The sequence below is a fragment of the Salvelinus sp. IW2-2015 genome, linkage group LG25, assembly GCF_002910315.2.
Source record: "Salvelinus sp. IW2-2015 linkage group LG25, ASM291031v2, whole genome shotgun sequence".
In the NCBI taxonomy this organism is placed as follows: Eukaryota; Metazoa; Chordata; class Actinopteri; order Salmoniformes; family Salmonidae; genus Salvelinus; species Salvelinus sp. IW2-2015.
This window is the reverse complement of record NC_036865.1, coordinates 7,622,720-7,640,793: the sequence shown is the minus strand read 5'-3', so window position 1 is coordinate 7,640,793 and position 18,074 is coordinate 7,622,720. Positions and strand designations below refer to the sequence as shown.

General features: G+C 44.4%; 1 protein-coding gene across 2 annotated transcripts in view; it reads left to right on the top strand.

Annotated features, from left to right (window-relative positions):
- Positions 1 to 18,074, top strand: part of LOC111951802 (inositol polyphosphate-5-phosphatase A-like) — a 273,107-nt gene that overhangs the window by 136,654 nt on the left and 118,379 nt on the right. For both annotated transcript variants that reach the window (XM_023970029.2, XM_023970028.2), the window contains exons 5-6: positions 5,408 to 5,471; positions 7,114 to 7,217. In XM_023970029.2, coding sequence (XP_023825797.1) covers positions 5,408 to 5,471; positions 7,114 to 7,217 — 168 coding nt within the window. The remainder of the gene's footprint in view (positions 1 to 5,407; positions 5,472 to 7,113; positions 7,218 to 18,074) is intronic.

Genomic DNA, 18,074 nt, shown 5'->3' with positions numbered 1-18,074 from the left:
CGCGCACACACACACACACACCCGCACACACACACACACACACACACACACAATGTGCACCATGTCCCAATACTTATGGCACCCATCGTCTTCTAAAAGTTCTCCCCCCATAGACAAGGGCTCCTTCAGGAAATGATCGATGGCTAAACATCCAGCTTGTTTTCAAATAAGAGGAAGTGACAGAATAACTTTTAATGAGAGTTTTGTCTGTGTATCCAGTCAGGCCTTCCACCAGACGATGAATAATAGACACTGTGGCTCAATACTCTGAATACTCAATCAATTGGACTGTGAGTGGTGCTTGGCAAACACATATGGCGGCGTGGGGGGGGGTGGGGGGTACTAAAGCGGTCTCGATCTCGATCTCTGCTGAAAAGCAAGCCTTCTATTGACGCTTTCTCCTGCCCGGGTGTTTTCATTGCATAGGATGACAAACAGCCTGTTTGTGCAGTATTGGAGATTTGTGCAGAGCTCTCCTCACAGAAGGCGTATAGTAAGCCCTGAATAGCAAGTGGTCTAGTGCTCTCATTGCGCCCTGTCTGGTCAAGATAACCGTTGAAATAATGCCATAGAATGTGTTGCTTGTTCAAAGTAGGGCTTACGTGTAAAATACAATGCTGAGTGTTCATTATAGACATGAGGCATTGAGTAAATATTGTTGTGGGGCGATCTTGTTTAATTTACAGTATCTTAGGGATGTTTGATAATATGGTAGTGTGAGGTTGGTTGAAGACTATCTGCACGGCAACCAATGAGTGAATTGTGTACCCATTAGATTAGTCCGTTTCCATGTTCATGCACCAAGCGTATGATTGACTGTGGCTTGCCTGTGTTTTTGATGCATGGCAACACAGTTCCATCATGACAGTATGTCGCACTAACCTTTTGCATCTGAAAACTCTGTGTTGCCGTTGTGTGTGTACATGTATGTGCGTGAACTATATGATGTGTCTGAGCCTACAAGCGTGTGTGCATGTGTAATAATACGTGCGTATGTGTGTGTGTGTATTCACATGTGACTTAACAGACGAGGGGACTTTGCAAGGACACCGGAGAACTGCTGTTGGTAAAGTTGAACAGCCCATTTCCCCGTTTCATTTGGCCTGCCTGGACTGGCAGGGCACACATTTTAGACGGGGAAATAAAATGTCATAGAAACCTATGGAGATACGCTATCCTCCCAGAGCAGGTACACTACAGCCATCCACTACCATAGATAACGCTGGTCACATTTGAACTGTCACTTCTGACAGTAGTGCGTACTATCCATTCTGTCCCTGTTTGGAACTTACCTTATCCATCTTACTTGATAAAGGGCTCCTCAGATGGTTGTGTGTGTCACTCTCTGTCTCCCTGTCACTTTGTCTCAAAATGCTCCTCAGGACATTCGGTGCATTGCACCGCTGGTGGCTTGAGGACAGTATGGTATTTGCCCCCAGAAGTGCACTGTGACACGGGACTGAGGCTACTCTTGGGACAGACCGTGCTCCCTCAGGGCGGAATGGAGAAAAATTATTACTTTTATGTTTGCTTTATGGCTCATTTTTCATATTAAATGCAGAAAATCCATTAGAGGTCATGATTCCGTACTTATTTTCCTCCACTATAACTAATTCCTGAAGCAGAGTATCGATAAAGCACTCAGTGGAACAGACTATGCAGGCTTCTGGACCTCTCAACTCTCTATTTTCCACTAGGCCATCCCCTATCTACTAGGGTTATTGGAAATGTCAACTGCCTGTGTGCTCTCTCTTTGTCTCACTCTCTCTTTCTCTCCCTCTCTGTCTGTAACACACACACACCGATACAGCTTCCATTGTGTTAGAGTGGTTATCTCGTCTGAGCGGCGTGGCCGATACAACTCCCGATAAGAGATACCATTGCCAGCGCGGGTAATAAAACCTGGATTTTATGGCTCGGTTATTGTCTTTCTGTCTACAATTATGATGATTACTCATTTCCCCGAGCTCCTCTTGGCCCTTGCCAGTTGCACATAATAGAGTGCATTTTTACTAATGGACAATTAAGTAGCCGTTGTGACAGTGGGCTTTATAAATATGTAAAATATACTTTTAATTATTTCAAGGGAATCTGGCAGCGAATCAATAAAGTGGTAACGGGACAAACATACGCTTGACACAGGCCATTGTAAAGCCACTGGTAAAAGATAAGCATATCCTGTCCGCGCAGTCAGGCTCTAATTCATATTTTGAGCCTGTCATGTTCAGAGACAAATGGATTAATTGCAGCCCGCTAATATAATCGGTTCTTCATGAGGAGGGAGCAAGAATAAGACCAGCCGGTCCATTTTTGAACCCTGATGCCAAATGAATATCTATTAGGCAAGAGGTTAAGTAGATTTTTCGTGATTTACACATGCAGTGCATTTGGAAATAATTCAGACTCCTTGACTCTTTCCACATTTTGTTACGTTACAGCCTTATTCTAAAATGGATTAAATACATTTTTCCCTCAATCTACACACAGTACCGCATAATGATGAAGCGAAAACAGGTTTTCAGAAATGTTTGCAAATGTATCAAAAACAGAAATACCTTATTTACATAAGTATTCAGACCTTTTGCAATGAGACTCGAAGTTGAGCTTAGGTGCATCCTGTTTGCATTGATCATCGTTGAAATGTTTTTTGAGTCCACCTGTGGTAAATTCAATTGATTGGACATTATTTGGAAAGACACACACCTGTCTATATACGGTTTCACAGTTGACAGTGCATGTCAGAGCAAAAACCAAGCCATGAGATCGAAGGAGTTCCAAGACAGGATTGTGTTGATGCACACATCTGGGGAAGGGTAACAAAACATTTCTGCAGCACTGAAGGTCCCCAAGAACACAGTGGCCTCATCATTTTTAAATGGAAGATGTTTGGAACCACCAAAACTCTTCCTAGAGCTGACCGCTCGACAAACTGAACAATCGGGGGACAAGGGCCTTGGTCAGGGAGGTAACCAAGAACCCGATGGTCACTCTGACAGAGTTCCTTAGTTGAGAGGGGAGAACCTTCTAGAAGGACAACTATCTCTGGAGCACTCTACCAATCAGGTAGAGTGGCCAGGAGAAAGCCACTCTTCAGTAAAATGCACATGACAGCCCGCTTGGAGTTTGCCAAAAGGCACCAGAGCCCAGACTTGAGCCCGATCTAACATCTCTGGAGAGACCTGAAAATAGCTGTGCAGCAACGCTCCCCATCCAACCTGACAGAGCTTGAGAGGATCTGCAGAGAAGAATGGGAGATATTCCCCAAATACAGGTGTGCCAAGCTTTTAGCGTCATACCCAAGAAGTATCAAGGCTGTAATTGCTGCCAAAGGTGCTTCAACAAAGTACTGAGTAAAGGGTCTGAATATTTCTGTAAATGTAATATCTAATTTTATATTTTTAATAAATTTGCAAAAATATCTAAACCGGTTTTTGTTTTGTCATTATGGGGTATTATGTGTAGATTGATGGGGGGTGATGCTGTGGCTTAGGCCTACCCGTGTACTAAACAAGCAAACCCAGGCCTTTTTCGATTCTATTTGGATTCTCTGTTGACTATAGGCTAGACCAACAGAATGTTATAATGTTTGAGGATTTGAACATAAAATCAGGTGCTTTAGCAATGTTTTAATGGTGACTGAAATTCATATTTCGACTCATATTTTTATATTTGAGCTTAATTACTATTTATTCTGGATTCATTCCAAATATACAGACTGCAGCAACAAAAACAACAACAGTGGTGTCATTTTGACATCTAGCACAGTTTCCCTCCCTCACCCCCCTAATGTCCCCCTCTCTTTCTCTCACTCTGTCAGTGGCAGTTTGAGGTGAAAAAGAACATAAAGAAAACCTACGAGAAATAAAAAGGGGGCCCTTCCTGGAAGCCGTCCTCCTGCTGAGGGGAAAGTTGACCTAGAGTCCTACTGCTTTCAATCCATCCCTCGCTTTTTTGTCCTCCTTCAGAAAAAGGAGGGAGGAAGATAGAATGAAAGAGCGGTGCATGGCGGTGGGTTTGGGTCACCAGCCGCTGTTCTCATCAATTAAATGTGCGACAGTGTTTTCCGTTGGATGAACCTCCGTGTCAAGGAGATGGGCAGGACCTCATGTTTGTGCTTTTGACAAATCGGCAAATGTTTAATCTCAAGATGTGCCGGCGCTCATAAATAATGCAGGGTCTGGCTGCCGAGCCCCCAAACTCTCCCCTTGCAAGCGAGGTGTCCTGCCTCCGCCCCTAAAAGGAAAACGGCACAAAATCGACTAAATCCTCTCTCTCTCTTTCCCTCTGTCCTTTTCTCCCTCTGCCGTCTGTCTCCTCCCCTCTAAGGAGCTTACCTCTCTCTCTCTTCTCTCGCTCTACTCTCCTCGCTCTCGTCTCTCGTTCTCTCTCTCTCGCTCTCTCTCTCTCGTTCTCTCTCTCTCTCTCTCTCTCTCTCTCTCTCTCGTTTCTCTCTCGTTCTCTTCTCATTTCCGTTCTCGTCATTCTCTGTTTCCCGCTCTCTCATTCTCTCTCGTTCTCTCTCTCTCTGTCTCTCTTTCTCTCTGCCGCGCTCTCTCTCTTTCTGTCCCTCTCTTTGAAGCTCATATGCCCTTCCTTGTCCCGCCACTAACGATTCCACGACCTGCACAATTCTGAACTGGGCTCACTTTCGTGTTGTCATCCAGTGTATTTTTTCTTCTCTCCCTAATATCCATTTCCTCCTCTTTTGGCTCTCTCTTCCAGTGCAGTGTAGGAGGAGAAAGGAGGGTTGCATGCAGCAGGACCAATGACAGAATTATCCTCAAGCAAGGGCTGAGGGCTCGCTATCTCCAAGCCCCAGCGGATTGAGAGCAGGCTTTTCCTCTATTGCCTAGATGTAAAAAGCACAGAGAAAGCGTGTAGTGGACTGTGAACCGCATCAAATCCCCTGCATTATTTTTTCCCCCCACAGTTTGTTTGGGTTGTCTACAGACTGGGGAAACTTTGTGATTGTTCTTTCAGAAATTAAGAATTTAATCCTATTGAAGAAGTTCTTTGGTTGTTCCAAAGTCCATCTGAATGTGTCCTTTGAAAAGTTGGAATTATTTATTCTTCAGGAAGCCTTGCACCAAATATAGGGTCTGAGAACTCGAATGCACTGTATATTCGATTGACTGCTTTAATTCAATATCTGCTGTGGGAAAATACTGTACATAAACTAAACAGTGGTGTGATCTGTTGCCTGGAATGATTAGTGTGTGTACCTTAGTTGCCCTCTACACAGCAAAGCTCTACAAATGAATGGTGCTTTGTACTACTTGGAACCAATCTTTGCTTCGATTGCTCAGTAATATTTTGTGGTTAGTTAATCCCAGGTTATTTCCAAGAATCTCTGACTAAATGGTTTGTTAACAATTCTCCTAAATCTCATGCGCTCTCTATCTTCCAGGCACTAGGAAGTTGCTACTTTCTTCACGAATCCTTGAAAAACATCCACCAGTTTGATTTCAAAGGTGAGTCCCTCGCCCCCCCAATGAAATCTCTACCCGTKCCCTCTCACATACCCCCCTCCATATAACACCCTACATTCCACGGCCCATCACCGCTTCCATCAAAACCAGTAARGTTGAGATTGGCAGGGGGAAGATAATGTTCAGGGGCGATAGATGGAATGSTAATGCTTATTAATATTAGGATTTAATTCATGGGTTTTCGGGCTCCACAGTAATTGTGTACGGAGGTTATTGGACAGTTACGGCCCTCTCATCAGCTTGGGGTGTCAGAGGGCCAGGGGCCTGGCGGCCAGGCTAATTAAAGAGGGGATATAGATGTGGAGCCGCAACGTTGTTCCCATTACACCAGAGTCAGCATTTGCACCATCCTCTCACCACCAGTGAAGGACAGGGCGAGGGGGAATGTGAGAGGACACACACACACACGCGCATGCAGCATTCAGACATGGATACACACGCGCACACAAGCATACAGACACACACACACACACACACCCTCACCCGTCAAACACCCTGGATAACAGCATGCTCCTCTTACATGGGATTAGGATATATCCAGAATGAGCTCATTTACGCTTTACAAGATGCTACTGGACTGAATAAACACTTGAACCATGTGGAAGACGTCAATTATTACACCTGCTTCTTTGGTAWAGAACTATGCMACATTTTCCATGACCYGTATTCATTAAGTGTCTCAGAGTAGGATTGCTGATCAGCTCCCTCCTGTCCATTTCAGAATAATCCAAAAGTCCAAACTGATCCTAGATCAGCATTGCTACTCTGAGACGGTTTATGGAAACGGGTCCAGACGTCAGGTGAATGTGGGAGACGTTTTCAGGCTCTGACCCCAGTTCAGGTTATGTGTTGTAGTTACATGATACATCCAGGCTGTATCACAACCGGCCGTGATTGGGAGTCCCATAGGGCGGTGCACAATTGGCCCAGCGTCGTCCAGGTTTGGCCGGTGTAGGCCGCCATTGTAAATAAGAATTTGTTCTTAACTGACTTGCCTAGTTAAATAAAGGTTAAATAAAAAGAAATGAAATACAACATGGATGCCTTAGATCATCCAATGTTGAGGCGAACCGAATAGCGACGCCGTGACCTATACTCATAGGATCAGGTTCAGAGATCTTGACATGCCAAACTGTTTTTACCTCTAAGATATTTTCAGCCTTTTACAMGCTGAGTAAAACATGCTCACCCTTTAGTTCTACAAATTTAGGAGGGTTCAAAAGGCTAAAAATATCTGAGAGGTCAAAATGGTTTGGCATGTCAAGCTCTCTGACACTGATCCCATGTGTATGGGTCACGGTGTCACGCTGTTTGGTTCACCTTAGATCATCTAAGGCCTCCTTGTAAGTACAACACACAACCTGAATTTAGACTGGGTCAGCGGGGAGAATCTGTTGCTTCACCTAGTCAGGAGTTCCCATATACTTCCACTAAYAACCAGCAGGTGGAGTAGTAGGCTGATGAAGCCCTTGCTTTATGCGTGCATGACTACATCTAGAATCTAGATCTACACAACACTGTTTTGTGACGTTAGTATGTTTGAACTGTGAATCATGCTCTTAAGACTAGCTAGTATTGTATTAATACGGCCTCTTTGGCTTTCCGTCTGTGTTTTTCCCCACAGCCAAGAAATTCAAGAAGGTGGTTGGGAAAGAGATCTACTCAGAYACTCTAGAGAGCACACCCATGTTGGAGAAGGAGAAGTTTCCTCAGGACTACTTCCCTGAGGTGCGTATCCTTCCACTGTTGCTGTAGTGACTGAGAGGGACTATCTCTCAGCCTCTGTACTGCTTTCTGAAGCTCTGGGACTTTGATTGACAGAGTGCTGTCATTAATGAACACTACACAGCAATGTGACATTATGACACCACTATCTTAATAAAAGACAGCTGATCTACATGATTTTAGCCCCGATTCAGCTGTCCCAGACAAGTTTCTGACATCTGAGACAAGATCCCCATGTCATTGCCTACTCAGGGCGTGCGGCCGCCACCAACGCTCGTTTAATGTGAGCGGGTCAGAGACGCAATCTGAGGGCTACCGATCTCATCTTTGAGCAGCCCCAGACATCCCAATATTTTCAAAGATGTTTGATTTTATTGGCACAAAATCTGCAATGCTCTTGTAGTGTGAGCATGTTTTGAGAATTGTGATCAGCAATAGCCAATGAGAGCTCGCCAGAGAACAAGCCAGTGAGATGATGACGTTGTTTCGCATAACTCAGAATGTGTAGACACTCAAGCAGGAGCGATGACTGACTACTAGTATGCGTTTGTACTTGCCTTTAACCAAAGCCTAAGTGTTAAATTGGTACAGTGYTGAAGTTCASAAGAAATGTTATTTAATWCAAAACRTTGGCTAGAAATTTCAACTGTGTATGGCAAGCGTGAATGTCTGGCTGCAAACTTTTATGAGGCTGCTTTGAGCCACAGCTTATTCTAGCTACGTTTAACGTCTCCATCACACCGATAGCGTCATTATGCAAAATGGTACGCAGCATCATCTGGATATGTGTGCAACAAAAGTTCAACAATCTCCTTCTGCTACCATATCTGTCAAACCGTCTATGCATACAGTTTGACGCGTACGTTCGACAGATCCAACAAATGCACTGCAACTGCAAGGCAAGCTGCAGGGCAAAAGCAGCTTTCCATTGGAAATGAATGTTCTTCTGGTGTACCAAAATGCAACGACGCGATCGAAACTTTACAATCTAATAACATCAGCACATCATTGTTTTCGCGRGACAGCATGGTGGTATGGAGAATCCTCACGAACAAGTGAGGAATTTTGTAGTGTGTGACTGTGCCAGATCGTTCAGTGTGCGCACCACTAAGTTGTCAAGACAAAAAACGACATAAAAGACTGTCGTTTAATGTGAGTCTCGGCAATGTTAGGATTTTGAAAGTTTTGTAGTGTACACCTGGCGTAAGGCATGGACCTTGTTAATACATTTTGGATGCTTGCATTTAGTCCCCATAATACAGTAGGTATTGCAAGTGCTGAAAAAGTTTTGGTTATATATATTTTTATTTTACTTGCAACACTTTTGCGGCACTTAGTTTTTGACATGTTTTTTTATATCGAAATGGTTTATGTTGCATAATACATTTTGAATATTTTCAAAAGTAGGTATATGTTTTTACCAAATAAACCACAGAAAAACATAACTATTGGTACTATTACACATTTATGGCAGTGTTTCCTCTTCATCAATGGAGTATTTCCCTTTACTATTTTGCATTTTCACAAAAATACAGTATGAAGTGAAAACACAAGGTTATTTTGGTGTCTGCATTTTTTTTCTTTCTTTACTTTCCCTCAAAAACCAAATGAATACAAGGATCAGTTGAACAGTGGAAGATTGAGATGGCACTCTTGCAAAAGCTTTAATTCAGTGGCTTGCTGGGCTTCGTAGTGCAGCCTGTGTGCGTTGTATGTCTGTTCGTTCTGTGGGTTCCTCTGCTGGGTCCACATCATAAGGGAACGTCGCGCTGTGCTGATATAGTAATAAAGAGCATGAGTGCCCACGTGTCAGCCCCATGCTCCTCGCTCATCTGTCAACCGCGCTCCGCCGGCCACCTCCTCAAATATATGCAAAGGAGATGGATACATCCTTTCACAGACGTAGTCTCCCAATTTCCGTCTCTTTCACACACACACTCTCATGTACACGTTCTCTCTCTGTCTCTCTCTGTCTCTCTCTCTCTGTCTGTCTCTCTATCTCTCTCTCTCTCTGCCCCCCCCCACCCACCTTGGAGTTCCCCATTTTGCCATTTTCAAAGATGATCTAAAACCAATTACATCGATTGAGGCGTGAAGTCGTTTAAAATTATTACAAGAAACGGGTGTTTGGTGCGTTACGAGGACAAGCGCAAAACAAAACTGGGTGCTAAAAGCAAGCAGATGCCTAAGAAAGTTTACTCCCTGATTTATGCCTCTTTGCCAGCTGGGTTATGAATCCAGGATGATGCTCCCGAGAGCAGCACTCCAGATAATGTTAGACATTTAAAAATATCAGATTTGTGTAGTCTATCAGGGCCGAGTATTTTTTCTTCTCCTCCCCCCGCCCAGCTCCGTAGTGAGAAATTGGTTATCATAGATCACAGATACTGCTCAAACCTCTTATGAAAGATGAATTAATTTCACTAATGCTTTAATGCAGAGCTCTCATGAGGAAGTCAGGCGCGCGATAACCCCTGCCTTGTCCCCGCTTCCTCCATGGTGATTTATGCTGTCTTTTAGTAGATGAAACCGCCTGGATTTGCCATTCATCTGCAGCCTTAAGGAATTCTATTAACAGGGGATCTGGGACAAGACGGACCGCCACGGACCGCAATGGGGGGGTCCAACTGGGTTCTGCAGGGTACTGCTCTGGGTCTCAAGAGTGTTGTGGAAACTGGATAGTCATCCTAAGACATGATATACTAGAAAAGAGACCTCGCCAAGACCTTAGAATATGTGCGCTACAGAGAGCATGGGTTAATACATGTTATCTTCCATTAGAATCTACTGTATAAAGGTATAATTTTCTGTCATTTTCTAATGTTTTGATACCCCGTATAGAGAGGTGAAGCTATAGAATGTAGCAGCAGACAGTTTAGCCAGCTTGTCGGAGACTAACACCTCTCTTTCTCCGCTTGCACGTTAGCTTTACAGTCCACCGTTAATAAACTGTCACTCGGAGAGGGCCTGATGACATCATGGTGGGAGGGGTTGGTCTGTACGGCCCCTGCTTGARTGACAGCGCTGGTTAAAGACTAGCAATGTAACAGAGACAAAATTACATTTCCTGGCATCTCTTAGATTTGAGTGCCCTTGGGTTGGTTGTGTGTGTGRATGTGTGGGWGTATACTAGTGTATGGGTGTGTATACTAGTGTACAGTTTAAGTCGGAAGTTTACATACACATAGGTTGGAGTCATTAAAACTCGTTTTTCAACCACTCCACAAATTTCTTGTTAACAAACTAGTTTTGCCAAGTTTGTTAGGACATTTGCTTTGTGTATGACACAAGTAATTTTYCCAACAATTGTTGATTATTTCACAATTCCAGTGGGTCAGAAGTTTACATACACTAACTTGATTGTGCCTTTAAACAGCTTGGAAAATTCCAGAAAATTATGTCATGGCTTTAGAAGCTTCTGATAGGCTAATTGACATCTGTTGAGTCAATTGGAGGTGTACCTGTGGATGTATTTCAAGGCCTACCTTCAAACTCAATGCCTCTTTGTGCTTGACATCATGGGAAAATCAAAAGAAATCAGCAAAAACCTCAGCATATTTTTTTTAGACCTCCACAAGGTGAAATTTCCAAAACGCCTGAAGGTACCACGTTCATTCTGTACAAACAATAGTACGCAAGTATAACACCATGGGACCACGCAGTCATCATACCGCTCAGGAAGAGAGGCTTTCTGTCTCCTAGAGATGAACGTACTTTGGTGCGAAAAGTGCAAATCAATCACAGAACAACAGCAAAGGACCTTGTGAGAGATGCTGGAGGAAACGGGTACAAAAGTAAGTATATCCACAGTAAAATTAGTTCTATATCGACATAACTTGAAAGGCCCTCAGCAAGGAAGAGCCACTGCTCCAAACAAACCGCCATAAAAAGCCAGACTACGGTTTGCAACTGCACATGGGGACAAAAATTGTACTTTTTGGAGAAATGTTCCTCTGGTGATGAAACAAAATTATAACTGTTTGGCCATAATGACCATCGTTATTGTTTGGAGGAAAAAGGGGGAGGCTTGCAAGCCAAAGAACACCATCCCAAACTGTGAAGGCAGGGGGTGGCAGCATCATGTTGTGGGGGTGCTTTGCTGCAGGAGGGACTGGTGCACTTCACAAAATAGATTGCATCTTGAGGAAGGAAAATTATGTGGATATATTGAAGCAACATCTCAAGTCATCAGTCAGGAAGTTAAAGCTTGGTGCGCAAATTGTCTTCAAATGGACAATGACCCAAGCATACTTCCAAAGTTGTGGCAAAATGGCTTAAGACGACAAAGTCAAGGTATTGGAATGGCCATCACAAAGCCCTGACCTCAATTCTAAAGAAAATGTATGGGCAGAACTGAAAAAGTGTGTGCGAGCAAGGAGGTCTGCAAACCTGACTCAGTTACACCAGCTCTGTCAGGAGGAATGGGCCAAAATTCACCCAACTTATTGTGGAAGTTGTGGAAGGCTAGCTCGAAACGTTTGACCCAAGTTAAACAATTTAAAGGCAATGCTACCAAATACTAATTGAGTGTATGTAAACTTCTGACCCACTGGGAATGTGATGAAAGAAATAAAAGCTGAAATAAACCATTCTCTCTACTATTTTTCTGACATTTCACATTCTTAAAATAAAGTGGTGATCCTAACTGACCTAAGGCAGGGAATWTTTAGTAGGATTAAATGTCAGGAATTGTGAAAACTGAGTTTAAATGTATTTGGCTAAGGTGTATGTAAACTTCCGACTTCAACTGTATTAATGTTGTGTGTTTGCTTTGACCCCTACTCATACCCCTGTCACACACAGCCTTGCTGTCTCATGTAGACCTCTCATGTCCACAATGGGGGTGAACAGGATCCTACTGTGATCCCAAGTCCCCTGGGTTGAGTCTGCTGAAATGACAACCCCTCCCTCCATGTATGCAAAACACACTGCCTTCATACTCCACAGAYTGTGAGTTATGGCTTGAAGTGGAGGAGAAAGGAGGGAGGGACATTAATTGAAAAGCTGAATAAGAAGGAACTGGACAAAATAGCGGGCAAATTWCTTTTGAAAGGTCGATGTGATGGATTTGGTGACCTGTCATTTCTTGTTGTTCCGTCAATCCTTTCAACTCGCCCGAGTATTTATAAATATATTTGTTGCTGCAATAATACATGCTTCCAAAAAACATTGCATCGTAAGGATTTCTCCTTGGCTTATATAAATAAAGTGTTCGACCGAGACGCCAATGTCCCCTTTCCAATGATTGTGCACGGAAGTGGAAAAAAACTAACCGGGCCGTAGATCATTGTCCATACAAGTTTGTATTTCTTGGTTGCTACCACACGTCTGCTCATAAAAGCATTGGTTGTGGACTACACTCAAGACACCCTTTAAGTACCCTCTGCTGTAAACTCTGATATTATGATTATGCGGCAGCCATACAAGTCCAGTTTTCAATGCAAGTCAACAYCCCTTTAAATGGGAAAATGGTATTGTTTCTACCCATGGTCCAGAGACCGTCCAGCTAGATCTGTCCTATAGGCTACCTGCCCCATTCCCCAGCCCCTGTATGTACTGTACTGTATGTTCTCCCCTCAGTCCCCACTGTCTCTATAAAGGGCTTGTCCTTCCCGTAAACCTCTACACAACACTGGATTTGGGACATTTTAAACAGCAGCACCTTCCCTCCCATCCCACACACACTCAGTCTGGTCCAGTTCCTACTAGTTCCACACCCCAGTCAGACCCCCCTCTCTTATTTGATGGGGATGRTGGAATAAAGATACATGGGGGGTTCTGCATGAGGCCAAATCAGTCAGGGTTTGTGTGTATTACTTATTACTCACAGTGCATATCTGTTACGGGGACCTGTGTAACCCTGTCCTGTACTCCCTTATGGGTCTGCCCYACCGCACACTGTTATTTATAGGGGGATGGTCTGTCAGCTGAGATATAAGAAAGGTCAACAACAACAAAAACAGAGTGGGATTGGTGTTCCGCAATCCTGTACCACCATGACACGCGCGACATTTCATAGTGGAAGTGAGAACTTCCGATGGACACAACTGGGGAGTTTATGGTGTCGCTTCATCTAATAGCGAATCCATTTTATAGCCCCATAGCTCGCTCTCCACTACTCCCCTCTCCGTCCCTTATCTGTATTGGCTGGGAGCCTGGCTGTCATGGCTGACCCACTCTGTATAGCCGTTCATCACTGTCACAGCCTAGGCACCCATCACTGGCCACGGAAGGTCAGCCTGTGTCACCCTCAGCCTCACAACCTTTTACTGCCTCACTCCACCACCCCCTCACTGGTGACTCCTCACTGGCCAGGCCAGACCTGACCCCTCCCAGACGATGGGGTCTTGGGGWGGCTGGACATCACCTGGGCCTACGCTACTCTGTCAGATGAAGTGTAGATGTTGTCTCTGTCTGTCTCACTCACTGATGATACTGTGGYTGTGGTACCAGCCTGAGTGGCAGCTTTTCAGCTGTCCTGCCTAGAGCAATAGGAAATGTACATTTTTATCTCTCCGGCCAGGGTTTTTTCCCCCTGGCCCTGTAACATGTTCTGTAGGCATTAAGGTGAGGTCGACGTTTCACTCTAGCGTTTGATTGGGTGCATGACAGTTGGTTGTCACTCCCAGTCTGAATGTCCCAGTCCCCTTGTGAATGACAGCTCTGTGTGTTGATGAATGGAAGGGAATGTGTGCAGCATGTGTGCGTGTCACATTAACCAAACGATAAGACAAGGGTCAATCAGTCATAGGAGGAGGAAATGGGGCAATCTGAGGTTGCACGTCAGGGACGTGATGGATTTTTATGTTGTGATTTGTAGTTAATGGCTCTTTAAATTAAATTTAGATTACATATATTTCGCGCTGCGTTAAGAGAGCAGGTTTGGACACCACCCTCTTCTCTCCTCCTCACTCCCCCCCACCCCCGTCATCCTCTTCTCTCTTTATTCAAGTTCTTACAATGTTGTTACATACTGTATATCACGTCATATATATATATACAGTACATATATAAATCTCTCTCAGGAAGTCAGGTAAAATAAAGATGAAATTGAGATATGATGCCAACAAATTTCTACTTACCACCTAAATGTAAATGTGGTTATTGAATGAATTTCCTTGAAACATCTGTGTTTTGTTGAATTTGTTGAAGTACTTTCTCATTTATTTTCAACGACTGCATAATGTAAGGTATTCGTTATATTATTTGTCTTTTTAAATTATCACAAAATATTTATCAACTGCATTATGTTCATGAAAAACTATTTTGGTTTACCTTAAACCAGGCCGCGTACCGCAGCTGACCCGGAGCACATTCCTCTCACGCTCACTGCTCTCACTCTCTCTCTCACACACTCACTCTCTCACTCTCTCTCACTCATTCTCTATTTCACTCACTCACTCACTCACTCACTCACTCACTCACTCACTCACTCACTCACTCACAATGTTGGACAGTGTGGTATAATTGGACCCATACATTCTGCCAGGCGGTATAGATTAATTCAAGTATGCTAATGTAATTCAATTTGATACAGTTCATCTTGTACTAATGCAGATTGAAGGATGTGAGACGCAATCAAATTGCTTTCAGGCCTACACATTTGCATCTAAGTTTTTAAATAAAATTAGTCAATTTGTAATTATGTGACCTGGGCCATAATTAGTTTATTCATCGCCATGGTTAACTCCCCATTAGGACGCTTCGATAGCTCCTGGGTTATTTGTTTATTTATGCATTCAAAATTAGGACGGTTGCGGCATCAATTTGTCTCTCATTTAATAATGAGCTTCATGGTAAATCATGTGCTGCGTGAGAGCTGGGACTCCTGACTGGGTAATTCACTCAGTAGCACTAATGGGGTGAGGCTATAGGAGGTTGACCAGGTGGCTATTGGTCAGGCCTCAGACCATTTTGGAGGTAATACTGTTTTTCCCCGTTGTCATGCAGTGTCATTGGGCTCAGGTTGGACAAATGTAAATACAGGGGAAATGGATCATACTGAAACAAAACAAACTCTTAGAGGGTTGTCTTTGCATTGGTATAGCACTCGTATGAATGGGATGACTGTGTATGCCATTTGAGATTTGTATTTTTAAATTAATTGAATATTTAAAACATACAATATACTTGCAGTGAAGCCGCTCAACAACTACATCACATTAGTCATCTAACAGACTCACATCCAGAGTGACCCACAGAAGCAACCAGGGTCAACGCCCTGCTCAAGGGCACGTCGACAGATCTCCCACAAGGTCAAAAACGGGGACCCGAACCAGCGATTCATCAGCCAACAGCCCAAGCTCCCAACCGCCAGGCCACCAGCCCCCTACAAGATCCCCCCGAGCTGCCCCTCAAAACCATTCGAGACCCCCCTCACAGCCCCCCCCCCCCCCCCCCCGAGGCCCCCGTCCCCAATGCACCAACAAAATGAACAAAAATCGAATAAAGACCAAAGGAAAACAGAAAACAATGCAAAAATCAACAAGGACAACAAAAATCAAAACAGCAAGGCCACTGCTGTTTGACTGCATGTATGGCACTATTTACATGTGTGTGTTTTTGTCCATGTATGTGGGCATTTGAATGAGAGTGTGTGTGTATATGCATGTGTACAAACACCTGCACGGCATCAGCCTCAGGCAAACTGGCATGAGCTGTAACAACACTGCCCCTCAGTGTCATTCAAACTTACTTTTGTTTTGTTTAATATTACTTTTTTTTTTACATTTTAGTCATTTAGCAGACGCTCTTATCCAGAGCGACTTACAGTAGAGTGCATACATTTTATTACATTTTTACATACTGAGACAAGGATATCCCTACCGGCCAAACCCTCCCTACCGGCCAAACCCTCCCTAACCCGGACGACGCTATGCCAATTGTGCGTCGCCCCACGGATCTCCCGGTTGCGGCCGGCTGCGACAGAGCCTGGGCGCGAACCCAGCCCAGCCTGGGCGCGAACCCAGAGACTCTGGTGGCGCAGCTAGCACTGCGATGCAGTGCCCTAGACCACTGCGCCACCCGGGAGACATTTTGACTTTATTTATTTTTTACTTTTATCTTTGACCGTCATTCTATCCCCCGCCCAGCAGCTCTATTCCCACTTGTCTCCAATTCCACATCCCAACCCTCAGCTTCCCTCAGCCCATCCCACCTATCTCTGCTGGCCACCCTCTTCGGATTTCTACGCACCATATATCTTTCAATTATCTTTCAACTGTAATATCCTATGTTTCATGGGATCGTGGCTCAATGACGACATGGATATTCAGCTGGCGGGATATACGCTGCACCGGCAAGATAGAACAGCACACTCTGGTAAGGCGAGGGGTGGCGGTCTGTGCATATTTGTAAACAACAGCTGGTGCACGAAATCTAAGGAAGTCTCTAGATTTTGCTCGCCTGAAGTAGAGTATATTGTGATAAATTGCAGGTCCACACTGCTTGCCTAGAGAAGTTTTCAGCTATACTTTTCGTGGCTGTTTATTTACCACCAACAGACAGATGCTGGCACTAAGATCACACTCAGTCAGCTTATAAGGAAATAATGCAAAAACAGAAAACTACTCACCCAGAGGCGGCGCTCCTAGTGGCCGCGAGAATTAATGCAGGGGAAACTTAAATCAGTTCTACCAAATTTCCATTCAACATAATTAAAATGTGCAAACCTAGACGGGAAAACAATTCTAGATCTTCCACACACAGAGACGTGTACAAAGCTCTCCCTCCATTTGGTTAAATCCGACCACAACTCATCCTCCTGATTTCTGCTAACAAGCAACATTAAGCAGGAAGCACCAGTTACTCCAGGTCTATAAAAAAGTGGTCAGATTGAAGCAGATGCTAAACCTACAGGGACTGTTTTGCTATCACAGACTGGAACATGTTCGGGGATTCTTCTGATGGGCTTTGAGGAGTACACCACATCAGTCACTGCTTATCAATAAGTGCAATCGAGGCTGTCGTCCCCACAGTGAGTGTACGTACATACCCCAACCAGAAGCCATGATTACAGGCAACATTCACACTGACCTTAAAAGGGTAGACGCTGCCCGCTTTCAAGTGCGGGACCTCTAAACCAGGAAGCCTTACCAAGAAAAATCCTGTTATTCGCCCTGTGACGAAAACCATCAAAACAGGCAAAAGCGTCCAATACAGGCTAAGAATTTGAATAATTTCTACACCGGCTTCCGACGCTCGTGCTTATGTGGCAGGGGCTTGCAAACTATTTACAGCCTACAAAGGAGAAGAACAGCCACGATGCTGCCCAGTGACACGAGCCGACCAGAGCGAGCTAAATCACTTCTATTGCTCACTTCGAGGCAAGCAACACTTCGAGGCATGCATAGAGCATCACGTTCTGCCGATGAGGACAACTGAGACCGTGCACCCCACCCCTATGGGTGGCACAGTATCTATGTGGATGAGATTGCAAGAAATCTGCTCTCCTGCGATAGCCTAATAACGACCGTGCGACGCGTGATATCTTTTGTAAAACCCAGGACAGGAGCATATACCCAGACAGTAGACAAATGTCGTCGCAACGGCCGAGGGGACAGAATTACTTCACCCAGAACCCGCTGTGTCTTCCTGCGGTCACCCTCGTGTTCTTGCCCATCCATCCACTTCCGCACGCGTGTTGGATCTTCTACTGATCGTATTTGAGAGAGTTCTAATAACGTGTCTCCTTGAGTTGAGTTCATGTCCTAATACCAACAGCTCCGCCTTTCAACCGACAGAGTAGTTCTTTCCCTACTCCCGTCTCTGGTTGCCTCAAGAATCACCAACCAACATACCTTGTCTGACAAACACGCCTAGATCTGGATCAATGGATCCAGACTCGTATTACCACTTCAT